This window comes from Lycium barbarum, chromosome 2, assembly GCF_019175385.1.
Source record: "Lycium barbarum isolate Lr01 chromosome 2, ASM1917538v2, whole genome shotgun sequence".
In the NCBI taxonomy this organism is placed as follows: domain Eukaryota; kingdom Viridiplantae; phylum Streptophyta; class Magnoliopsida; order Solanales; family Solanaceae; genus Lycium; species Lycium barbarum.
The window spans coordinates 151616652-151643674 of NC_083338.1; the positions used below are offsets into that span (position 1 = coordinate 151616652).

Genomic DNA, 27023 nt, shown 5'->3' on the forward strand with positions numbered 1-27023 from the left:
ATTTGGCCTGATCTGTCTTTGTTTTGAACCGACTTGATTAGCTTTAAGAGTCGTTGGAACTTATGAATTGTAAAATGATAGTTGTTACATAATTTAACCGATACACGCCCGATAACCATCAGATAATTGCTAGCCCAATACCGAACCAACCAATATCTTATCGGTTGGCTAGCAGATTTATATATTTAAAAACCGATAACCGATAAGTCAAACCGTTAAGTGTCATAATCCGCCCGATCCACCCGATAAGCAACCCTAATTTAGTCTATTAATCACTACTCTCATTTACTACGTTTCTTCCACCAAGTGTTGGAGTAACCTTTAAATTAAATCACTTAAAACGTACAACTTGTTAATCTAGTTAAACATGTTAGTATCATTTTCAAAATGGTTTAATGTGTATACAAAGACACTAAGAAACTCTTTGCAAAATTGTTTGATGATTTAAGTTAACTACACGTTCTCATTTATATAACTTATAGTAGTAAATTCTTCCATAAAATACACTAATTAGAAAAAGAAAAAAAAAACAGATGTAGTAATGCTCAACTATTTCGTGACGGATCTTAATCTCATCGAGTGATCAGTGATCACATAAACTGGATCTGGTTTGCCAATCAGGCAATTAGATGGAATCAGAGTTCACAAGAAAATTGTCATTTGCATTATTTTCAGGGTAATTTATTTGATAAGATTCGACACAATGTCGCCCTTATTTTCCATTAGAGGTGAATTATAAATCAATTTAAGTTCAAACAGAGGGAGTAATGTATTGCGAAGATGTGCTAATTAATACGCGCTGAATATCAAATGCAATATCAACTACTTGAATGATTGATAATCCAATAAGATCTCTAGTTTTAATTGCAAAGGACCCTCAGCCAAGTTAAGATTACGACATGCATAATATCTGTGCTTCTACCAATAACTGAAATAGAAGGTAAACACTAAAATTAAAATTACAAAAAGAATGTATATTTATCAAAATTTTAGGCTTCGAAAACCATGTTACTATAAATTATATTCTTATGTAGGATATCAATCTATTAGTTGATGAAAAATTAAACCATACGAAATACTTTACCAATGCTTGTAGACTGTAGTTAAGCTGTTTTTCCCTAAGAAATAAGTGTACATGGTTCCGATTGAGATGTAGGTGAGCCTATCAATTCTCAAATATTTAAGGAAAAAGAATCAAATTTGATATGTTACTATTTTAACCTGACAATTTATTCTCATTTAACCTTTTCATCTTGTAATACAATTCTTTTCGTCCCAAAGTAGTCTTGTTCCTTTGACCTATGACGGGACTCCAATATAGGAGTATTGTAAAGCTGTAGTTAATAGTTAAAGTGAATTTGATTATTTTTTCCTCGAAGAGTTTGGACACGTGTCCATCCTTTTTACGTTTGGAGTAGCGTTAATAACAAGCACAAACACTAGAGGTTTGCAAACAAAAAATATGAATGAACCAAAAATTTAACAAAATGATCAAGTTACTCAATTTCAAATTTAAAATCGATAAATTTAAACCTTTTCCGAGAAGCTACAAGGAAGAAAAAAAAAACAGCTATTAACACAGGCATTTCAAAAAATAATTAAATAGAAGAAATTGATATTCGATATGATCTATATTAGTCTTAAATATACCACCTACAGTGTAATGAAATACTTCGTAAAGGTCGTTCGCTTAAAATTTAGGACCTGCTTGGCCATGAATAACTTTCGCTTTTTTTTTTTTTTGGAAAATTGTTTGATCATAGAATTGTTATGATTTTCAGAATTCAAATTAAAAAAAAAAAAAGCAAAAGCTATTTTTAACAATTTTTACTTGAAATCATTCACAAAAATACTAAAACAACTCCAATTTATGTTAGGTCCAAACACAATTTAAATTTTCAAATATCATTTTTCAACTTGAAAATAAATTGTACTCCCTCCGTCTCAATATTGTCTTACTTTCTTTTGATCTGTCTAAAAAAAAATGTCTTTTATATTACAAGTTTAAAATCACAAGATTCAAATGATTTTTTAGTATATTACACGCATCTTTAATTTAAAATCATAAAATTTAAAAATTTCCTTTTACTTTTTAGACTTTGTATGTAGTTGACACTTAAATTGGGACGAAGTGAATACGGAGTACCGTTTATTTTTCTTTTCAAATTTCACAATTCTTATGACGGAACCAAACAAGGAATAATATTAAAAAAAGGTGTTATAGCTTTAATACAGCAGTAGCGAAGGAACACGGCCGAGTCTCCGAGTAAAAGGATTAGTGTCGCATTCGGTAACAACTAACAACTCATGGACCATCCACACGAATCCCAAATGCATGCAGATGTACGGTCCTGATTCCTCCATACTGCAACACATGTCCGCTTCGTTCAAATTTCAAACACCAACTTTTGCTCTCTTGTCTCTGCCAGAAAAAAAAAAAGAAAAAAAAAAACCTCACCTTTTTTTCACGCACACAAAAAAAAATTCAACATTCACTGCACTGCTATCCAGCAAGAACTCTTTCTCACCAAAAAAAAAAAAAGGAAAAAAAAAAGGAAAAAGGAATCCATTAAAATATTCATTTGTTTCTGACTTAAAAAAACCCATTTAAAAGATATATACAGTCAAATCTCTTTATAAGGGCGTATTTGTTTAGATGTTTTTTTACTATTATAATGAAATATTGTTATAGAAAACATATAATAAACATAAAATGAAAATCGATTTCAAAAGAAATTTGACCATTATATGAAATGTTGTTATGGAGGATCTCTCGTTACATAGAGGTCCGGTACAACTATTCATCTTCAGTTGATACAATTTAGCTGTTTCCTTTCCGGATCTCAAGTTATAGTGGTTGACTCTCTGTTTTATGATGCTTATAGTGGTTGACTCTCTGTTTTATGATGCTCAGCATCAGAATACACTTACACGAAAAAATTTACAATTGGTGAGGCACAATTAGGTGTGTTCATGAGTCGGTTTTGGATTAAAATCAAAACCCAACTAATCTAGTCGATTTTTAAAATTATCAAAATCAAACCAAACCAAATATAATACATATCCATCGGTTTGGCTGTAGTCGGATTGGTTCAGTTTTTCGATTTTTAAGAAAATTAACGATATTTCTCTCTTACATGTTTTTTTCCTACAGTTAGGAGAGAATTTTCTATCCCTTTTCAACCCATTTATTGTGGTAGCTATAGTGTGTTGCATTATGGAGAAAATATTTTAGGATTTATAATTTTAATTAAGTGAATAAAGTTAATTAAAAATACAAAAAATAAATCTAGGTAAATCTCATATAGTTGTATCTTTAAATAAATGAATTTGAACTAATGGATTTCTTTTTTAAAATCGGTTTTAGGTATAAAGTTCATTAGCCTATTAGAGATAAATAAAATTTTGCTTGAAAAGTATATAGATTATTAAAAAGTATTTGTAAAAATTATAGATAAATTTATCGGTTCGGTTCGGTTCGGTTCGGTTTGCTTTTAGTAAAACCAAAATCAAACTAAATATTATCGTTTTTTAAAATTTCAAAATCAAACCAAACCTAACTCAAATAAATATCGATTTATTTAATCGATTTAATATTAATTTTCAATTTAAATCAATTTTTAATCAAATCGTAAACACTCGCGTAACCAACAAAAGGTTGTGTGAGGCTGGACCCTTTTCTTGACAGGTGGAATAGCAGGTCCCACCAGTGAATTTCCAAGACATGGGAGAGAGATGGTCAAGGAGAGCTCTTTTAGTTGAGGAAATGGTAAAGATATTTAGAGAGATGGATATCGAATATCGTATGCTGCCTGTCGATGTCAACGTTCGTAATATGCCACCATTGTCGTGGAGCAGAGTCCCCTCTAACTGGTCCATTTGTGCTAATGGTGAGTTTGTTAATGAAGCATTGTATTGGCCTGTTTTCATCCTGATGGCCAATATTTAGAGAGTTTGTGGTCTCTTGAAAATTGGGTAATTTGATACTGACATTCCATATTTAGAGACAAAATTTAAATGGTAGCCTAAAAGAAATATAGTGCACATGGGCTGAAAAAAAAAAATTATGGAGCCGTGACGTTGTGTTATTGCCTTAGGAGATTTTCCCAACTAAAATTAGGTCATATTTTATTTGGGGTAGATTCAAGATTCAAACTCTATAGGTTTCATTTTAAGGTTTTCAACATTAGTAGGGATCTTAGTAGCTCAATTGGTTGACTACTTGAACTTCATCTTGTTGGTGAGGGTTCGAATTTCCACATTATAATTTCCTTCCTCATTTTCCTCCCTATTCCTTGTGTAATAAAAAAAGTTAATTTAAAAAAAAATGATTTTCAACATTGAATTCATTATATTTTTAAGATTATGAGTTCAAATATACTACTTTGTTACAGTTTTAACGAAATTTTATACAAAAAATTATACTCTACAATTCTACATCAATAATATTGAGTAGAGGTGAACTCGATACTGCACCGTTGCATCCGCCTCTGATTTTATGTCATTTCCCTCGAATTAAAATAGCCGAAGCAGGTAGGTTCTTGACAAATATTCGTAAGAACATGTAGGTCCTTTGTCCTTTTCTAATTGGTAACAATAATTCAACACTTCTCCCATACTTAATACTTTGTTAGTTAGTTAATGTTCCTTGTACGAAATAGGTATCATCACATTTTTTTTAATTAATAAAATCCCAATTTGGATTAGTTTAATGAAGCTATGCCATGAGCATAGGCTTATTCTGTTGTATTCATAATAAAACCCAGTCTATTAATCACTAATCTCATTTTACTACGTCTCTTCCACCAAGAATTATGAGTCCCCTTTAAATCACTTAAAACGTACAACTCGTCAATCTAGTTAATTGAACATGTTATCATTTTCACAAAGGTCTACTGTGTATACACGCACACAAAGAAACTTTTTTGCATTATTAGATAATTTAAGTTAATTCTACATAACTCATACTATATATAACACGGTTATGACTTAAAAAAGAAATAAGGTGTAACCTATTATAACAAGTTAAATTATATCTATAACTTAATTTTTTCCAACTATTTTTATATGTAAATTAGATATATTTTCCATAAAATACAGAATAAAAGTTTGTGGTAATGGTTAACTATCTTGTGATATCTTGATCTCATCGAGTGAGCACATAAACTTGATCTGATTTGAAAAACCAGCAATTAGATGGAATCAAAATTCACAAGAGAATTGCCATTTGCATTATTTGCTGGGTATTTTTTTGGTTTTTTTTTTGTTTGCTAAGATTCAACACAGTGTCGTGATTCTTTTCCATTAATAGGTGAATCATGATATTTTTTAATATATATAATTCAAAGTTGACAGTTGATTTGAATTGATTTATATTTCAAGTAGAAATTTAGGATACCGACCTTAATACGATATATTGTTTGGTTTGTGCATTATTTCCCTCCTATTAATTTTCACCTTTAGATTTGAATCTTTCCGAAAATAAGTAAATGCTAAAGGTGTGTTTGGTGTGCAGAAAAATATTTTTCATAAAATGTTTGTCAAATTTTTCATGTTTTGTTGGTTAAAATATTTTGAAAAATATGGTCTATGTGAAAACAAGTTTCTTACGATTGGAAAATTACTTTCCTGGTGATAGTTGGAATTAGGAAAAACATGTTCCACAAATGACATTCTACTCTGATTGTTTTCTCTCCACCCCCACTCTGGACCGACAACCCTCCACGGTTACATCCCCATAGTATTTAAATAGATTATATGTAAATGATCCGGAGATAATATTTTCTGCTTATTTATCAAATACTTAAAAATAAGTTCGTAAGATATAACTTATTTCTTGAAAAGTATCTTTCCTGAAAAACATTATTTTTTGGTACCAAAAACACCTCAATTAATGGTATTATCATTTGAGTGCATATATAGTAGATAGTAGATTGACAATCTTTGAAGTAAATGAACATAAATTATGAGAAGGTGCTAATACACGCTTGAGTTGTCAAGCGCAACATCAAAGATTGAATGATTGATCCAGTTTGATTCTAGTTTTAATTGCAAAGGGACCCTAAGCTAAGTTGAACTATTTAATAAGGAAACATAAGGTAAATGGCGTTTTTGCTGGTTTAAGGAAGGTAGCTGAGGAAAGATTTTAGAGCCCGTTTGGATGGACTTATGTCTATAAGCTGTTTACAGTTTATAAGCTAAAAAAAATAAGTTGGGGTAGTCTAACTTATTTTTTTTGGCTTATAAGTTGTTTTCAGCTTATAAGCTGCTTTAGATAAGTTAAGTCAAATGGACCCAATTATTTTTTTGAGCTTATTTTAAGCACAAAATGACTTTAAGCTGGCCAGTCAAACACTCAAAAAAGCTGAAAACAGCTTATAAGCAACTTATAAGTCAATCCAAACGGGCTCTTAGTATTTTTTTGGGGGTTTTTTTTTTTTCAAAAGAAAGAAAGAAGAAGGTAGAAGTAATCCAAAGTGAAAAAATTCTATAATTAAAAAAATAATTAGGCTTCGCGAACCATGTTGTAAACTATTATGTATGATATCAATGTATTAATTAGTTGGTCAAAAATAAACCACGGGAAAAGCTTTGCCTTTGCTTGCAACCCGTCGTTTAGCTGTTTTTCACCCTAAGAAAGAGTAGCCAAATGGGTAGATGATACCAGCTGTAATATAGAGCCTGTTTGGATGGGCTTATGCCTATAAGCTGCAAACAGCTTATAAGTTAAAAAAAATAAGATGGGGTAGTTTAATTTATTTTTTTTGGCTTATAAGCTGTTTTAGATAAGCTAAGTCAAATGGGCTCAATTATTTTTTTGAGCTTATTTTAAGCACAAAATGACTTTAAGCTGGCCAGCCAAACACTCAAAAAAGCTGAAAACAGCTTATAAGCAACTTATAAGCAACTTATAAGCCAATCCAAACGGGCTCATAGGCGAATCTATCAATTAACAAATGTTAACGGAAAAATAATAAAATTTGCTCCTTCATTATTTTAACTTGAGCAATTTTATTAGTAGGCGTTTGGCCATCAATTTTCAAACCAACATTTGGTCATCAATTTTCAGTCATAGTTTAAAACCTGACTTGAAATCATGATTTGAACTCAAATCATCCAAAAAGCATGGTTTGGGATTTGAAATCATGGTTTTAACTTTTTTAAATACAAAATTTAACCCATAAGTTAAAGTTTTATAAAAAAAGACCCATAAATTGGTAAATATTTTAACAATTACCTCATCAATCATTTACCAATCTCATTAACTTCCACCAACATTTATTTATGTCTACCAACCTTTAATTTATGTGGGAAAATTATATTAAATAGTAGTTACATTACTATTGATGTTAAATTTTCGATTTTATTGAAGTAAAGTTTGATTAATTGATGTTGCATTTTTTAGAAAAACCTTCTAGTAGTGTACTAATTTTGTTATAAACTATGATTTGCTCATTTGGTAAGATTGTATAGGAATTGAGAATGTTTTGATAGTTTTTATAATTTGTGAAGTTTTTATGTCTATAAGAGAAAATACAACTTAAAATATCCAAATTGTATGTCCAAACATGATTTGAAACCAAATTTCAAACCATAATTTCAAACCATGTCCAAACGGGACCTTATTTGTCATACTTTTTATCTAATATTATTCTTACGGTTAGAATACAGTCTTATTTAGAGCCAACAAATACGATTGTTTTCTAACAGTAAGAAAAAAATTCAAATAAAGTGAATGGCCAAATGCCTACAAAATGCATGAATTTTCTTTTTACAAACTTACAAAATCTTTGGTCAAAGTTATAAAGTTAAATCCTTATATTTCAAAAAGATTCATACAAATTAAAAAGAGAGAAGTATATCCTATTTTAGATCATAATTTTTCTTTCAATCTAATCAGATAAATTATGACTAAAAGAAATAGTAACAAAAGACGACGGATGAGTCTCCGAGTAAAAGAATTAGCGTCCAATCAGTCACAACTCAACATTGAACATCCACACATACCTTTTTCTCCACTCACGCAACTTGTAAGGTCTCGATTCACCTGTCTGATTCCTCCTTTACTGTAACCCATGTACAGCTCCGTTTCATTCGACTATAACACAGACCAACTTTTACTTGTCTCCACCAAAAAGAAAAAAAAAAACAAAAAGCCTCACCCTTATTTCACGCACATAAAAAATATTCAACATTCACTGCACTGCTATCCAGCAACAACTCTCTCTCTCTCTCTCTCTCTGCTAATATCACCACCACAAAAAAAAAAAAAAAAATTAAAAAAAAATTTAAAAAAACTTTCTCTACGTAGTAAAATATTAATTTGTTTCTGACTTTCTTACTGTAAAAATACTACTCTATTTTCTTTTCCTTTTTTTCAGTTCTTCAATGGAAAAGTTAAAGTCTTTTAAATCTCTATCTCCTGTTCATCATCTTCATCGTGCTAACTCACCTTCACACCCAGTTGAAGAACGTCAAAATCTCTTAAAAGAAAACCAAATGGATACAACTGATGCCAAAGAAGCAGTCATCAAAGAAACCTCAAAAACATCAAAAGAAACTGAACTCTCTTCTTCTGCTTCAACTTCAAAAAACAATGCCAGTACAGATAACAAAATATACAGAGATTCAAGTTACGATTTCTCTAACGATGCAGCTATGAAACGAATGAGAGACAACCATAACAACAAAGATTTCGATTTTGCAACGGAATCTCCATTTTCACAGCCATCACCGTTATCTAGGGTTGAAGAAAGTCCACCAAACAGCCATGGTGTTCTTACACCAAGAGATGTTCGTGTTTCTTTTAACGACAACCTTAACGGTAACGGACCAGTAAGACGCCGGTCTAATTTGAGTACTACTGGACAAGGTTTACAAGATGAGGTCTTGTTATGCAGTTCAAGTTCTTCATTTAGGAGAAAGTCAAATTTGTTGACTAAAACTTATACTAAGTCAAGATTAATGGACCCACCTGAACAAGATCAAAGGTCACAAAAAATTACAATGAAATCTGGGTTTTTAGGTAAAAGTGGTGAATTTGATGATGATGATCCTTTTTCAGATGAGGATTTACCTGAAGAGTATAAAAAAATGAAGTTTAATTTGTTTTCTTTTCTTCAAATGGTGAGTTTGATCTTGATTATTGCAGTTTTTGTTTGTACCCTTACTATTAAAATTTTTAAGGGAAGGAGGATTTTTGGGCTACAATTATGGAAATGGGAGTTAATGGTGTTGGTGTTAATTTGTGGGAGGTTAGTTTCTGGGTGGGGGATTAGGTTGGGGGTGTTTTTTATTGAGAGGAATTTTGTTTTGAGGAAAAGGGTGTTGTATTTTGTGTATGGATTGAGGAATTCAGTTCAGAATTGTATTTGGTTGAGTTTAGTTTTGATTGCTTGGCAATGTATCTTTGATAAGAAAGTTGAGAGTATTGCGAATACGAAGGTGTTAAGGTATGTGTCGAGAATTTGGGTGTGTTTATTGGTGGGAACGTTTATTTGGTTGCTGAAGACGTTGTTGGTGAAAGTTTTGGCTATGTCGTTTCACGTTACTGCGTTCTTTGATCGGATTCAAGAAGCTTTGTTTACTCAGTATGTGATCGAGACGTTGTCGGGCCCGCCATTGGTTGAGATTAGGATGGAGCAAGAAGAGGAGGAAAAGGTTATGGCTGAAGTGCAAAAACTTGAGGGTGCGGGGGCCACATTGCCTCCCGATCTCAAGGCGAGTATATTTCCAAAAAGACCGATTGGGACCCCACGTAAGTCTACGGCGGCCGCTACTCCTAGGAGTCCTGGATTTTCGAGAAGCACGTCTACTAGGAAGGAGAAACCAGAAGAGGGAGGGATAACTATAGATCATTTACATAGGCTGAATCAGAAGAATGTTTCTGCTTGGAATATGAAAAGGTTGATAAATATCGTTCGTAAAGGTGTACTGACAACTTTGGATGAGCAGCTTCAGCAGTCGGGTGATGATGATGAAGCTTCAGTGGAAATCACAAGTGAAAAACAGGCAAAAATTGCTGCCAAGAAGGTTTTTAACAATGTGGCAAAGCCTAACTCGAAGTAAGTATCCTGTTAAGATTTATGAGTAAAGTTCCTTGTTGCAAGTTATTTAGCAATTTGTTTGCTGATTTAATGAGGTAAATCATAGCTTATTTGCTTTGTTGTTAGTCTTCAAGTAGCCTAAAGTAGATGTGGAAGTGTTGAGTAGGTGTTGGCCAGATGCTTCTTTCTAATATTGTTGGGTGGTTGCATCAACTTGCTGCCCTTTAAGAGTTTACTTTTATAAGAGTTCATGCTTATTTCGTACAATTCCCTTGTACTTTTAGCTTTTATGTCCTTTCCGTGGCATCTAATTTTCAGAATCTCATTGATTTACTTATTTTGTTGTTTATGATTGCCATCAGGTTCATCTATCTGGAGGATATAATGCGTTTTATGAGAGAAGATGAAGCTTTGAAAACAATGCAGCTCTTTGAAGGTGGATCTGAAGCCAAAGGAATTAGCAAACGCACGTTGAAAAATTGGATGGTGGGTATATTGCGGATTTGCCTCAATATTCTCTTCCCCCATTTACCATAACCCCCCCTTTCTTTCTTTCTTTTTTTGGCTACTTCTGGTGCATAATATTTGCTCAGACATGCAAATTATCTATGAAGTTTTGAGAAGCTTATTTTCTTTTGTCTCCAAATTGCAACAATAAGAATGCAACTCCAAAATGTAGTCAAAAGATGGTTTTGGCATTCATTTAACTAATAGCCTATAGGTTGTTTGCTTTTACAGATTAGCGATTAGCCTGTTTGGCCTAGCTTCTACAGTCAACTTATTTGAGAAACGCTCTTCAAAAAAATACTTTTACTGAGAAGCAGTTTGTGTTTGACTAATCAATTTGAAAAATACCTTTTTAGCAGCAATTAGCATTTTACCGAGCTTATAAAAAGTGCATTTTCTCAAAAGTGCTTTTCAAAATGTACTTTTTGGGATAAACTACTTTTTTCAGCTTCTCAAAAATAACTTCTGCTTTTACTTGAAAACACTTTTTTCTAAAAGCTTGGCAAACGCCTCAACTTTGAAAAAAAAAAGTGATTGTGAAATGAGGATCTAAGCATGAAAATTTCTATTTCTAGGAGATTCCTGTCTTTGATCTTTATTTACTCCTTTCAGGTGAATGCATTTAGAGAGCGGAGAGCTCTTGCTTTGTCTTTGAATGACACAAAGACTGCTGTGAACAAACTGCATCACATGTTGAACGTCTTAGTGGGGGTTATCATAGTGGTAGTCTGGCTGCTTATACTCAAAGTTGCCACTACACATTTCTTGGTTTTTTTGAGTTCTCAGGTTCTTCTGGTCGTATTCATGTTTGGAAACACGGCCAAGACGACGTTCGAGGCAATCATCTTTTTATTTGTGATGCACCCATTTGATGTAGGTGATCGTGTTGAAATTGACGGAACTCATGTGAGAAATTCTTCCACTCTAAGTTAGATCTTCAGATAGTATTCTGATTTGTATATTAAAGCACCTCTTCTGATGTTTTGGTTTCAGATGGTAGTTGAAGAGATGAACATATTGACTACAGTTTTCCTGAGATATGATAACCTGAAGATTGCATATCCTAACAGTGTCTTATCTACAAAGCCCATTAGTAACTACTATCGCAGTCCAGATATGGGAGATGCAATTGAATTCTGCATTCATATCTCAACTCCTATGGAAAAAATTGCGTCAATGAAAGAGAAAATAACAAGGTATATACAGTCAGATCTCTTTATAACAGCGTATTTGTCTGGATGTTTTTTGGCTACTATAGTGAAATGTTGTTGTAGAGAACATATAATAAACATAAAATGAAAATCGGTTCCAAAAGAAATTTGGCCATTGTATGAAATGTTGTTATAGAGGATCTCTGTTATAGAGGGGTCAGATACAACTATTCATCTTCAGTTGATACATTTTAGCTGTTTCCTCTCCGGATCTCGAGTTATACTGGTTGACTCTCTCTTTTATGATGCTCAACATAAGAATACACTCATCTTATTAGTATACACACGAATCAGATATCCTTTCTCTTTCACGTAAATATTACTGTTGGTAAAATTGCTAGAACAGAACGCCTCGAAGACTTTTGAAACTTGTGGTCTAAAATAAGCCGTAGATACTTGCCTGACTATAAATCATCTCATTAAGGATAAAATGGGATGTGTAAAGTTAAATTATTTGGGACTGAGTAGAAAGAAAGAGTGTCCCATAAAGTGGGACGGAGGGAGTAATATTCTTCCCTTTATAATAATTTATGTTATGGATGCTGTACTGGCAGGTATATTGAGAACAAAAGTGATCATTGGTATCCAGCTCCAATGATTGTGATGAGGGATGTTGAAGACTTGAACAGGATAAAGTGGTCAGTTTGGATTTCACACACAATGAATTTCCAAGACATGGGAGAGAGATATTCAAGGAGAGCTGTTTTAGTTGAGGAAATGGTAAAGATATTCAGAGAGCTAGATATCGAATATCGTATGCTACCTGTCGATGTCAACGTTCGTAATATGCCACCATTGTCGTCGAGCAGAGTCCCCTCTAACTGGTCCATTTGTGCTTAATTGATTTTCACCAGAGACCATGAAACAAAGGTGAGTTTGTTAATGAAGCATTGTATTGGCCTGTTTTCATCCTAGTGGCCAATATTTAGAGAGTTTGTGTACATAATAAACTGGTCTCTTTTTTTGGTAGTTGAAAATTGGGTAATTTGATACTGACATTCCATAGAAACGCGACAGTAATATAGTAGTTATGAATATCTTAATGACTTTTTAGTATCTAATGTTATATTTTATATTTGTCCTGAGGGCTGAGAAGTGCGATCTTTCTATAGTTGGTGACAAAATGATAAAGCATTTGTCTACTGTTATCTCAAATAAGTTTGGCCTGAATGATTTCTTCTGTTTTTTTTTTTCTTTTGAGATGTCACAAAAGGAATACATATGATTCGTATAACCAGTTTTAACTAGCTTGGGATTGCAAGTGTAGCTGATTTCATTCGGGCAATTCGCAGGAATACCCTTATTTTGGGGTGATATTTAATTTTTGTCCCTCAAATTGGTGGTTTAATTTTTGTCCTTCGCCTAATACCATGAGGTTTGGGGTTTGAATCCCGGCTCAGTTAAAAATAAAATAAAAAATTGCAAGGCAGAATTTTATAGAATCCTTAAGCCTATTCGGGTCAAAGTTAGGCCTGCAGGCAGAATTTTGCTTGTTACAGGCAGAGTTTCAAACTCTTACCTTAAGGCAGAATTTTAATTTTGAATTCTGCCTTGCGAATTTAAGTTCTAGCCGGCGATCTTTTTTTTCAAAATTTTTGACTGAGCGGGGGTTCGAATCCGGAACCTAAGTTTTAGGTGAAGGACAAAAAATGAAAGATTTGAAGGGCACTCCGCACAAAAAAATGATTTCATTTGATTTTTAGTTGTCAAATGTGTCCAAAGAAACTTGGGATATGTGACTTATCAGAAGAAGATTGGAACGTCAAGGAGGCCCAATCTTTTGCAAATTAAGCCCACTTAGTTGTATCCCCTTGATGGGCCCATAAGCCCACCTAATGGATTTGGGCTAGCTGGAAAAAGTGTTCATGCATTAGGGGCCCCTAAAATGTTAACGTGAACGAGGAAGAAAAGTAGTTTTTCTTTACAGAACACTCTAAAATTTGTCAAATGTAGTAGTGCGTCACTTATCAAATGGCTATACTAAATAATTATTTTCATAGATAAACTATATTTTCTTGACCATGACGCTATCCTTTTACAATAAAATAGGTGTTGGAATTTTATTCGAGTCACTTTTCACTTTTGCTAGAAAATAAGAATGTATTAAACCCATATCTTTATTTTTAAGAACAAGATAAGATGAGATACAAGGTCGGTGGACCCACTTAGTCGATCAAACCAAAAGCCTTGTGCCTTGTTTTTTATCTATTTAATTCTCTTTACTTTCCCTTTTCTTGTGCTCCTTTTAGACACTTTCGTTCTTTTTTTTCTTCTTAAATTCAAATTACGTGAGTTTTAATTAGTTGTGTTAAAATGTAGCGTTTAACTTGACTCAAAATTTAGTCAACAGTCAACTCTGGATAATTGCCAAATAAGAAACAAATTTGGTATGAATAGGCATTTTCGACAATCGACCCTCTTCTTCCTAAATAAGATATTAATATGTTAGGTATTACTGAGGCTTCAAGGTTACATCATCCCTCACCCGTCTTCTGGATCAATTTAACTATTTTGTATTTCTGCAACAACAATAATACTAGTATACTATGGCCCACGTTTATCTTCAAAGATCATGATTCATGACATCCGGCCCATCCAACAATAAAGGTCTCAAATTTGAGTCCTGAAAATGGGGATTGAAAATGAAGCTGCTTTTAATAAGAAGCGCAAATGCCCAAATAGAACTTTTCGACAGAATCTGAATTAGTCAAATCCCAAAATGAATACCAGATATTGCTTAGAAGACCCCAAAAAAAAAAAAAAAAACCATTAAGTAAAGATACCACCATAGTATGGAGCAGTACTTTTAAGAAATGGTCTTAAGACCACCACAAGTCAAGTTGTGATAAGCCATACCCAATGAATATGAAATTCGAGTACAGTTAATCTTCCCCTAATAGTAAGAATTCCCCAAGATTACAAGACAAAACAGAAAAAAAGAAAAAGGAAAAAAGATAGTTACTTTAGTGATTAGTTCATGGTTTAAGAAAGAACTTATGAGTTATGTAGACTTAAAATATGAACACGTTCAATGTAGTTTGATTATTTATTTATTCTAGTAAAATACTACTACCTTTTTTGAGGTTACAATTTATACGTATACCTATGTTTCTCTCACTAGAAAAGTTTATATAAGTTATAATTATTGCTCGAGGGTCCTTAGTCTCAATAAAATAAAAATAAACTGGCCATGGCCGTTTCATTATCTTTTTCCCCCTCTTTCTAGTTTCTATCATCATTTAGTGATATGAAAATAACTAAGGATAATCGATAAGCATTATGTCTCTCTCAAACTTATTATCAAAGGGCCCAGACAATCAAACCCCGTGGGCCTTTCTTTGCTTTTCTCTTCATTTTTAATCTGACGCCTTGGATTTGAGTATCGGAATGGAGAAATTTCTTGTGGAAACAGGCGTTACACGACGAAAAATTTGAATTAGTCAAGCTATTACGTATTGAATATCTGAATATAAGATAGTTATAAAAAAGGGGATAGTAATCATAGTATCACTACTTTGAATTTTAATGTCGACCAACAGTCGTTAGGTATCAAAGACTGGCCGGTGCCAAAACACAGGTAATTCAAACTTTTACGTACATGCACAAGGTCCAGGAGCTTGGCTCCACATGTCAATTCTGACGTTACCTATTAATAACATTCATTAAGATGAGTCCACATAGAACACAATCGAGTGCCCCTAGTGCCAGTGTCAATACCCTTAATATATGTCCAGAGGCGGATCTGGAATTTGAATGTTCGGAATGTCACATTTTTTTGAATCCAAATAAAGAAAATTCTTGATCGGTTTAATCGACGTTGAGCTTCGAATCAGATTATTCACCTTTCAATTTATATTAGACAAATCGATTGAACGGAAAAATATATAACTATGACAATTCGGCATAAGAGAGATTTTGTTCCGATGGGAGAGAGAAGATTTTTGAACACTTATGATAATTTAACTTTATATATTTTACCGAATATTAATTAAAAGCATTTTTATCAAGCGTGTGTATTTAGTTAGGCGCAGCAAGCTAAAAAGTAACAAAAGTGCCTTGAATGAGGCTTGAACCCTCACCTCCTGGGAGGCAACTCCCGCTCCTTGCCACCGGCACTTTCTCATCACTTATTATTCAGGGTGTCAATATAATTATTGATATAATTTCATATGGATATATACATATACACATAGCGGTTTCACCGAAGCTTGCGGGTGGCGTGGCACTCTCCTGGCCCCCTTAGTAGATCCGCTCGTGTATATGTCGATTTATTATCATAATTCGACTTGTGAGTGTCACGACCCTAATTATCGATCGTGCGGGCACCTACCTTATTATCACTAGTAGGCGAATCCTTACCCGTTAACCCATTAATCATTAGCCAATTTCAACTTCTTTAATCATTTATACTTTAACAATCAATGATCATGTGAATGAATAAATAAATAAACAATTCATAATTAATAGTTAATATAAGTGCGGAAGTCTTAACTATTACACCCCCAAGATCTGAAAGTCATCGTACAAGGACCCTAACCAACAATGTCTAAAGAATGAAGTATATCTCAAATATAATAACAATAATGTCTGGAATAAAAGTAGACATCTAGAAAGAGAGATCTTCAGGTGGCATAGATTGGATAGGAGCTTACCCTCGGATCTGTTCAAGCTAACTAGCTTCAAGCTAGAGATGTGGTCTGGATGAAATCTCTTAAACACAAACTGCACTTAAAAAGGGTGCAGCAAGGTAGTATCAGTACAAACACCATGTACCGGTAAACATCATAGACCGACTAAGATTAGTTCATGCGTATAAGTATAAAATCAACAAGATAAACAGATAGGCACTTAATACTCAAATCCAAGTCACAGAATATCCCATAACGGTGTCACAGCCTAAGATGAAGCTTCTAAAACCACAAGTCTGTCAAGTCTCAATAATCTCACTTGATAATCACAAGTCCAAGTTCCGTCCCTAGGTTTAGTCACTAATCCACCATTTAACTCAGCCATTGGTCATATTGATATCACAATAGACATTCAACATCCGTATCAAAATCAGAACCAAACGAGCATATAATAATGCAGAATAAAATGTAATGATGTGCAATGCAAAATATGATAATGTGCAATGCAATGCAGTGGCCAATCACTCGAACTGTACACACATGTTAACTGATGTCATTTCTCAGTAGTCATGACCTGCAGGGGACCCATGGTGTCCATGTACCACTCGTTCCGGATTCACTACTCGGACCCGAGCATAAACCTCCGCTCTGAAAAGAACCTCGGACGCGGGCCACATCAATGTATCCCTCTGTAACACCCGTATCTTAGAACTCATGTTAGACTCATATCGTTAGAGTTTTAGCAAAAAATTTGAAAGTTTGTACGTATTATGAAAGTGGTTGCCCAGCCTACTTCGGGCACTCGTAACTCCTTGATTAGTTAATAATTTGAGAAAGCTTAAAACATGAAAGTTGTAGCCCTTTGGAATAGATTTCTAATGGTATCTTGTGGAGCTCAAACAGAGCTTTGTGCTAAGAGTTATTCCTATTTTACTAACGCTGGTTAGAGCAGAGTTTTTAGATTTTGGGTTACGTTTTTTAGTTTTTTCCTACTTGAATCGGGACTCCTTATTTTATTATTTTATGAAGCAAAAACTTCCATAACAATATTATGAACCCTATGAGACTATTCTTTTTCTCTCTACCTCCATCCCTAAAGAACCTAGACACTTCAATCTTTTAAGAAACTCATTCTTGCAATAAAAAAACCTTCAAGAATTTGGTTTGACAATCTAGTTTTCTAAGGTTTTCTCCAAGGTAAATATTTTAATCAAGAACCTTTGTATTCTACAAGATTTATCATTTATAAAGACCATAATAAATCCATCCACCCCGTTACCCTATAAAAATCAAGAGTTGTAAAAAGTTGGAGAAAACTCTAGTATTTTTCTGTTGAGTTTCATTCTGACCATCCATATTAATTTGGTGTTTTCCGATAATCTAACCGTTGGATCGAACCCAAATTATAACTGAGTGTTCATAACACATAATTCTAAAATATGAACGGTGAAGATTGGATTTGGAGGTCGGGAGAAGTATCCGTTGAGCCACGAACAGTAGCTACGGAAATCAGTGAAAACTCTTCTCAAGGTTTCAAATTCAAAGCTTTTGGAATTCTTCTTCAAAGATTCAGACTTTTCTTCAAGTTTTGGAGCGATTAAGGTATGTAGAGTTATTATCTACATGTGGGAACATCATTGTTCTTCCCCATGCCTCATAATCCATAAATTATGATTCTCTACGAAAACTAGGGTTTCTATACCATGCTCATGATAACCTTAGGTCTATATTCATGATTATATTATGTATGAATTGTTATAGTTCCATCATTGAGTTCTTAATATTTCTTTATGATTATTAAGAATCCGTCCGTAATCTATGAAAAACCCATATATCTCATTCCATGGGTTCATGCATGCTAGTTTATGATATATTATGCTATTTTCAAGAAAATACTATACATGTTTTACAAGTTCATGCAAGCAAGATATAATTCATGATATCCATGTTCAAGAAAGTTATATTCATGAAAACCATGGGCAGCAAGTGCCACTTATTTTACATGTACATGTTTTTTTGGGATTTGCTTAGTTAACCGAGAAAGCTCAGATAGCCTGAAACTACGTAGCCATCGTAGGATAAGGGTTGTCAGCAAGGAGGCAACACCTTCATTATGCAGTTTGGATCCTTACATGCTTATTATTACTTAAATCTCATATTCCTGGCAAGATATGAGTGTTCTGCTGGTAGGACGCAAGTACCAGATCATGTTGTCGGTTATACTATAGCACTCCCCATGTTACAATCAGTTATATATACATGTATTTCCATTGATTTATTGTTTTCAGACTTTACTTATATGTATTCATGCTCATGTTCATGTTCAGGTTTTCAGCTTCACATCTTATCATGTTATTTCATGTCCCGTGTTATTTCTTTCAGTTGGTTTACATACCAGTACATTCAATGTGCTGACGTCCCCTTTCTATTGCCCGGGGGCTGCATTTCACGATGCAGGTATTGATTGACAGGACAACAGATTTGCTCGTTAGGACATTGCTCGTATCAGATTTTGGTGGGCCCCATCTCATTTGGGGTTGTGTCTTTACTTCTATTTATGTCAGTTATGCATTTAAGGTATGCCGAAGGCCTTGTCCCGGTGAACAGTTTAGTAGACAGATTCGTGTCAGAGGTTTCATAGACTAGTCAGTGTCATGTTCAGTTGAGTTGGCCTTAATGGCTACATTACCATAATTCCGCACTCATGATATAATAATAATAATATTTTCAGACTTATGATTATTGAACTCCATATTTTCACAATTCATGCATGTTTACTTTATATTCCGCATCAGTTCATGTCCCATGTAGACTCAGCAAGTCATGTGGTTCGCTCGGTCACATGCAGCAGGGCACCGAATGCCGTGTTACACCCAGGCCATGGTTCGGGGCGTGACACCCTCTTTTTCGGAACGAACCTCGGACCACGAGCCATAATCTAGGTCACATATGTGCCTTTCCATATATCTATACATAATGGTATTTCCTGTCCTCTTATTATCCATGCTCAAATCATCAAGTACCATGTATCAAATAGTATCACAAGTTCAACAAGAAGATTATATTGACTTCTTCACCAATTTTACATCACAATGTATGTCTCAACGTATTCCAATTCATTAGTATGTATGGACTATGAACAAATAGCAATATTAATGTCAAACACAAGGCATCATGCCACAAGTCTTCCAAAACATTTCCATCATACATTAGTGTATGAATGCATAAATGAATGTAAACATGGTAAATCAATGCAAACCAATAAAGCAACAGTGAAGGTACAAGTGACAAAGCCACAAGTCATATCAAGACTTAGATCAACTCAACCATGAAATGAATCATACAAACCATCTCCACCAACATAAGAGTCTATGTCCCTCTGTACTTCATTAATCAATCTTAGTCTAAATTAGAGATTCAAGCTTATGATTTACTACTTCATGAAATCCCATCTTACTATAGGAAGGACTCACCAATTAAACTAATATTCAAAGCCTATTATTCAATTCTCAATGCTAAGGTAGAAACTCATCTTCTCCAACTAGTCCCCATACATTTTCACCATTAATTCAAGCCTAAGATAATAGATAATCATAAGATAAGGCAAGGGAATTCACCCCCAGAAGAAACAAATTCAAATTAAAAACACGGCCTACTTTTTCCCGTCGAACCCTGCGGCGGTCAATTTATCACTGCAGTGGTCTCGCTATAGCGGTCAAGTGCCCGCTATAGCGGACCAAAGGATTCTCGACCATCGCTATAGCGACCCATGTTCCGCTATAGCGATACTGCCATAGCGGGACATAGCTCGCCACGACGAACACATGGACCATGATTGATTGCTGGCGGCAAGGGACTCACCCCTATAGCGGTACCGCCGCAGCGGTACACCCTCCGCCACAACGGTACTACTGAGGTAGTAGCTCGCAATTTTTCACAGTTTTTCACTCTACCACCCATCACTTCATCCGAGGCCTCACACATACAAACAAAACATGCTTACTAATGTAAAAACACCATACAGACTCACCCGTAGCCTCGGAATCCCCAACGGAGGTCTAATTTCCTACGTCACCCCCCAAATGGACTCAATACTACCAAACTTCAAGTCACAACTGATAACTGTTACTTGGCTTGAATGGTTGATAGGTAAAAGGTTGACATAGTAGTATTAAACAAAGTATGTTGAGATATGAAATCTTAGTTACTGATCTAAGAAAGATTTGTTGTTTGAGTTCGTGATCATAAAGGTCTAGAGAAGTTGTAAGCATTAGAGGTATAAATTGGGATTAGTATGATCAACTTCGGTATATTAGATGATGCATATGTGTTATAGCAATTCCTGTGTTAGGTTCGAGTACAGGAATATGGAAATTGGGTCTTTGAGCTAAACTTAGAAATAAGCTTTGATTGATAAGATGAATGGATAGTGGTTAGGGCGCACTTAGTGCCGTGGAGGCTTCCGTGTGGTTATGATGCATGTCCTTGGGTTATCGTCAACCTTCGTACTCCCTTTCTTCGTTCGAGGATGAAGGATGGGTAAATTGGCATCTAATATAACGACCCGTTTAGTCGTTATAGTGTCTTGACCCATTTAACCTTGTTGACCCTTCCCCAAGTCCCGTTAGTATGATCTATGACTTAATGAAGTCATTGGGTTGGTTTCCGCAAGGTTCGAGTGTAAATCGAGTCATTGATGGAGAAATTAGTTAAGTTAGCGAGTTAGAGTTGACCACGGTCAACGTCGGGTTAGGATGACCCTGTGTTGATGTTTTGAAAGTTCCAACATGTTAATATGATGATTTTTAACTTGTCCACAACTTTTGGTGAGGTTCCAAAGAGTTTTAGATGGGTTTGGGTTTTGTGGCGCTCGTATTCCATGTTTTCGCCGGAGGTCTGTGGATAGAAACAACTCCAGATTGATCATCCGACCTTTGTTTTGGGTGAGGTTTGAACCATTAGAGTCCTTGTACGATGACTTTCAGATTTTGAGGGTGTAATAGTTAAGACTTCCGCACTTGTAGTATTTATTATTTATGATTTGGTAGACTTTGTCTTCATTCACGTATTCATTGATTGTTTAAGTATAAATGATTTAAGAAGTTAAAATTAGCTAGTGATTAAAGGGTTAACGGATAAGGGTTCGCCTACTAGTGATAATAAAGTAGGTGCCCGTACGATCGGTAACTTGGATCGTGACAGTGAGTGAGTTACTTTAAAACTAAGAATATGTGCATAACAATATGCTGTTACACCAAATCACTAAATACAAGATACATATCACTTAATATCATTTTTACTTATTTAACTATAGTTAAATTATTTATACTCACTTTAATTTGTAACTCTCTTACAAAGCTGTGGAGGAATAGGCAAAGGAGACAGGATACAGATGCAGAGGATCTTTTCAGCTTTGTATGATTTCCAGATTAAACTTAAAAGGAAAGATCCCAAGTGATCTCTTCATACATCATCCAAAATCTAGAGAGAAACGTGGCAGATATAGTAAGCCATTTCAGGGAGAGTCATCTGCATCACTCCCAAAAAAAAGAAGATGCCTTAGAATATACCCTTTAAGCTATCTTATCATCAATCGGTTTGGCTCTAACCCAAAACAGATAAGGCCCCACGCACTCATTCAAATTATTAGACCAACCACGCCCCTAATTCCTTGTCCCCGTTTCTAGCACGGGCGAAGCTAGAAAACGGACTTGCGAGTTCAACCGAATATCGTAAGTTTCTTGTATTTATATCATAAAATTTACTAAATACGTAAATATTTTAAATTTTGAACCCAGATTTAAAGTCATCATTAGTAAAATTCAAAACTCATAAAATTCAAGAGAAATGCAGGCTAAAGCTGCGTACAATAGACTCTTGTGCTCTGATCCTTTCCTGAACCCCGCGGATGCTTAGTGCATCGAACTGTCCTTTTTTATTTTAGCAATTCGTCTAATTCATTTAAATTTAATAGGTTGAATTATGACTTGTTTATCGACTTGAACACATAGGTTAAAACTCAAAATGACTCGTTAAGCTATTGGGTCAAAACGAATCAAATAGTGTAACCCGACCGTCAAAATGCAACCCAACTCTAAACGTACAAAAGTCAAGTTTGGAGATCGAGAAATATGTAAATTTGGAAGAACTTAAACTAACACTTTTAAAAAATACAAATTCTCAAACAAAATAAAAAAGAAGGGAGACTAAGTCATGTTAGACGGATTAGATTATGACCCGTTATTATCACTTCTACAGTTCTACCTGCATATTTATCACTTCTACCTGTTCCTATATGGACTTGCAAGTTGCAAGAAACAAACCAACCCAGAATGGTATCTATTCTCAACTATAGAAAGTATTTATTCTTTAATAAACCACAATATACCCCATGGCCCCACTCTCTTTATAAACGGGAATCTGTAGTACAAAAACAACTACTCTCTTGCTCAAGTCAAGTCAGTGGTCTGCAAAAAGAATACCATGAATTCTCCAACTTCTTTGATGACCATCTCCTTGCCAGAACAAGAAAAACTCATACACAAACTCCAAATCTTCAAGATTCAAGGTAAAGATAAACGTGGCTCCACCATCCTTCGTATCATCGGCAAACTTTTCCCTGGTTAGTTAATTCTTTCTTCAATCTTAATCTTGCTTTAGAGTAGAATCACTGAATCAGATAGCTGTAATCTTGAACAACACATTAATTTTGACAGTTTCAAAGTTTAGGACTTTTTCTATATCAGCCTAACCATCCTCTTAACATGGTGTGATACTGTCCGCTGTCGGCAAACCCGTATGGTTTTCACCAAAACAGCTCACACCATTAAAGATTTAAGAGTATCCTTACTTTGTTTGCAATCCATCAATCTTTTTTATCCTAATTCTGATTTTTTATTGTATTGGTTGATTTATCAGCGAGGGTTGTAAGTGTGGAGGCAGTGAACAAGTATCTACAGGAGAAGATATATCCAAGTTTAGAGCAGAGACAATTCTCAATAGTGTACCTGCATACAGGGGTTAACAAAGCTGAAAACTTCCCCGGCATAGCTGCTCTCCGATCGATCTGTGATGCTATGCCGGAAAACGTGAAAGATCATCTGAATGCTGTTTATTTTCTTCATCCAAGCCTACAGTCTCGACTCTTCCTTGCACTTTTTGGCCGTCTCATCTTCACCGGAGGGTAATTAACCTTTCCTTATTCACTATTCATTTCACTCTTACATGCAACACCACCAAGTATAGATCATAAATTTACCATCAATGGTTATGATGGAATGAATAGATCTTTCCGCCCTTAACCAGAGAACTCAATTCGAATATTGAGAATGAAGAAAATCAAATTAGGAGCATTTTCCTATTTAATGAGCTTTACGGTATGAATTCAAATTAATCAGAACTAGGGGTGTACAAAGTAAACCGACTAACTGCACCAAATCGATAAATCGAGTCAAATTGAGAAAAAAACCGATTAGTGGTTTGGTTTGACTTGATTTAATGTTGGAAAAAAAAAACCCGACCATAGTTGGTTTGGTTTAGTTTTAGCTAAAAAAAATCAAATCGAACCAAACCAACCCGACATTATATTTATTCAATTTTTAAAATATTTTATACATAAAATTTTTTATTTGTAATGTAATTTATAAATATTTCTTAAAAATTTTCGTAGTTTTTTTTTGTCTATTATCATATTATTTCAACCTTGAACTTAGAATTTTGAATGTCAATAAGTTTTATATCGCAGGGATGTTAACGTTAGTAACTCAAAGAAAGTCCAAACCAAAATCAACTCAACACTAATGCTAACAAAGAAATTCAATTCTACGACGAGGATTGACAATAATGTTGGATATCTATTTCTTAGTTTTGCATAATTGGTTTAGAGAGTGAAAATACATAACTTAATTTTTTCTTTGTCTTGTAATTAAAACTTATTAGTCATACTTATTTTAGCACGACTTAGCATTTTTAGATTATAGTCATTTTCTTTATGGCTTATTAATTAACAATATTTATTTTAACCGATTTTATTATCTTTTTGTTGAATATTTTAATACAATGTCATCACTCATCTCACATTTTGTCTTATTTTCTTAAGAAACACCTTAATTATATAGTTGTATCTTACTAAGAATAAAGAAATATTTGAAGTAAGAGTTATATGTTTTATATGAAGACTTTTCCGGAAAAAAAACCCGAATAGCCCGAGCAAATCGAATAACTTGAGAAAATCCAAGGTTGAAAAATCCGAATTTTATTAGTTTGGTTTGGTGTATAAATTTAAAAACCCGACGCAATTGATTTGATTTGGTATTTTAAAAATCCGAATCAATCCGATCGTACATCCCTAATTTCAGAACCTCAATACAAATACTGATCTTTGAGTGGGAAACCAAAAAAATCATAAATTCAATAGAGAGAGCTTGGTTTAAAGTATAAGAAAATTTAATTTTTATATAATATTTTGATCCGCCCATTTGCCGGCACCAGTCACGCCTACCATCTACAAAAGATATAGAGTGAATCCCACTTTACCCCCTAACATTTAAGGGTTGGGAAACGGTATCCCCTCACATGTTGAATGGAAACGATAACCCCCTATCCAATATTTTCCGGTGAGAATAAATAATTAATTTGAAAAAAAAAATCACTAAACTAGCCATTGAACGAGATTTAATTTTTGTTAAATCTGACCTATATTTTTCTCTATATGTCCAAGTTTTGAATCTTTCATCTATATATATATTAACAATTAAAATTAAAACACAAAATTTGGTGGACCGGAAACCAAAGAGAAGATAATTCAATTGCTTATGTAAAATAGTGCTAAGTAGTAATTATTAAGTTTATCAATATATCTTACGACAAGTAATAAGAGAAAGTTTCTATTTATATTTTTGACGAATTCAAAATCACGACTAAAATCATATATGATATTATTTTGATTAAACGTAAGATACTAAATGAAAAAAGAAAATAATTAAAATATCATAGTAAGAAAAACAGAATGAGAAAGCGCGCACACACACATATTCATTATGAATTAAATCTAAAGATTAAATCAAATAATATTTAAAAACATTTAATTTGTTTCCTTTAATTTCACAGAAATATCATTAATTTGAGTATATTATATTGAAAATTAGATGATACTTGACATTTTGTTATGATACAATGCACTCAAACAAGCGACATCACAATGTAACATAGATTAGTGTCTTTTAATATCATCCACTCGCGCGGGTACTAATACTAGGCTGTATTTAGATTGTTGAATAATTAAGATTTTAGCCTTCTAGTCCCCCAAACCAAAAAAAAAAAATTAAAAAAAAAAAATAATAATGAAGGAAATATAGCTTGAAATTTATTAATAGAATTTTTCAAGCAGTTGTTATACATTATTTTCAGAAGAATAGGTGAATGGGACAATAACGAGAGTTATATATTATATTTAATTCTAGAAAGAAAAAGAAAAAAAGATCTTTATTAAAAACAAAAGATTCTCACCAGAAAATATTAGATAGGGGGTTATCATTCCCATTCAATATGTGAGGGAGATATCTTTTCCCAACCTTTAAATGTTAGGGGGTAAAGTGAGATTCACTGAAAGACATACTTCAATAATTGAGCAAACTTTATAATAATGTCACCTGCTGCCATAAAGTAGAATTATAATATACCCAATGGTCTTTCATCTTTGCACCTGCCAACTTAACATACTGAATCCCCATTCTTGATGAAATACCATAAATACACAGAACTCAGAAACTTCTGAAACTAGCAGATTATATAAATCGGACCAATTAGTAATTTAGTATTACTGTAATATATTTGATATAGCTAACTTTAAGAGAAAGTAACTTATTAAATATGGTGGAATTTAATTGCAGGCTGTATTGGAAGCTGAATTACGTGACCAGGTTAGAGTTCTTGTGGGAACATATAAAGAGAAAGGAGATAGAAATGCCTGAGTTTGTGTATGATCACGAAGAGGAGCTTGATGACTACCGTCCGATAATGGACTATGGAATGGAGGGAGATCATCCAAGAGTTTATACTGATTCTACAGTTGAACCTGCTGTGTCAGTGTACTCAATGAGGTGTATTGCTTAGTTAAAAAGAGGAAAACTGTTTTAGGTGGCCTTAGATGGGCTGAACTGATAATGTTTGCCGGCCTCTTAGGCTACTACTACTATGTTTTATCTTCTAAGTATGGAGCATATTACTTTTAGAAAGCCTGCAAAATGCTTATTGATTATCTGCAGCATTCCAGATTTTAATTTTTTTTCAGACTGTAAACTAAAGACCAAATGAGCAGCAATAGATGTTTTCTCTAAAAACAGCACTAGATTAGTTTCCTGTGGACAAAGCTTTGTTTCCTCATTTCTTCTTTAAATACAGCAATAGATTTTAAGATACGGGAGTTAGGATAAGTAACTGCAGCTGATGATTTCTCATTTCTTCACATAAAGTCGGAATTTTTTCCTATTACAGGGTGAGTTATCAAGAATTCCTTCTCAATGCTTCTGATCTGATCTTTTAATGCATCGACTAATAGAAGTGATCACAGCATATAGTAAATCTTGGAGGCTTAGCTAGTTAGCTTAGAGAGCTATCGCGAAAAGGCATCG

The 27023-nt window shown here is 33.9% G+C and overlaps 2 protein-coding genes across 2 annotated transcripts; both read left to right on the plus strand.

Moving 5' to 3' along the window:
- Positions 1 to 8023: 8023 nt before the first annotated feature.
- Positions 8024 to 12934, plus strand: LOC132628162 (mechanosensitive ion channel protein 6-like). The gene is made up of 5 exons (XM_060343902.1): positions 8024 to 10064; positions 10409 to 10532; positions 11166 to 11459; positions 11547 to 11749; positions 12319 to 12934. The coding sequence occupies exons 1-5, from the start codon at positions 8389 to 8391 to the stop codon at positions 12602 to 12604; spliced, it is 2583 nt and encodes an 860-aa protein (XP_060199885.1). The 5' UTR covers positions 8024 to 8388; the 3' UTR covers positions 12605 to 12934.
- A 9779-nt stretch (positions 12935 to 22713) lies between these two features.
- Positions 22714 to 26732, plus strand: LOC132628163 (uncharacterized). The gene is made up of 3 exons (XM_060343903.1): positions 22714 to 23014; positions 23311 to 23575; positions 26283 to 26732. Exons 1-3 carry the CDS (start codon positions 22876 to 22878, stop codon positions 26503 to 26505), a joined length of 627 nt encoding a protein of 208 aa, XP_060199886.1. The 5' UTR covers positions 22714 to 22875; the 3' UTR covers positions 26506 to 26732.
- The last annotated feature ends 291 nt before the right edge of the window (positions 26733 to 27023 follow it).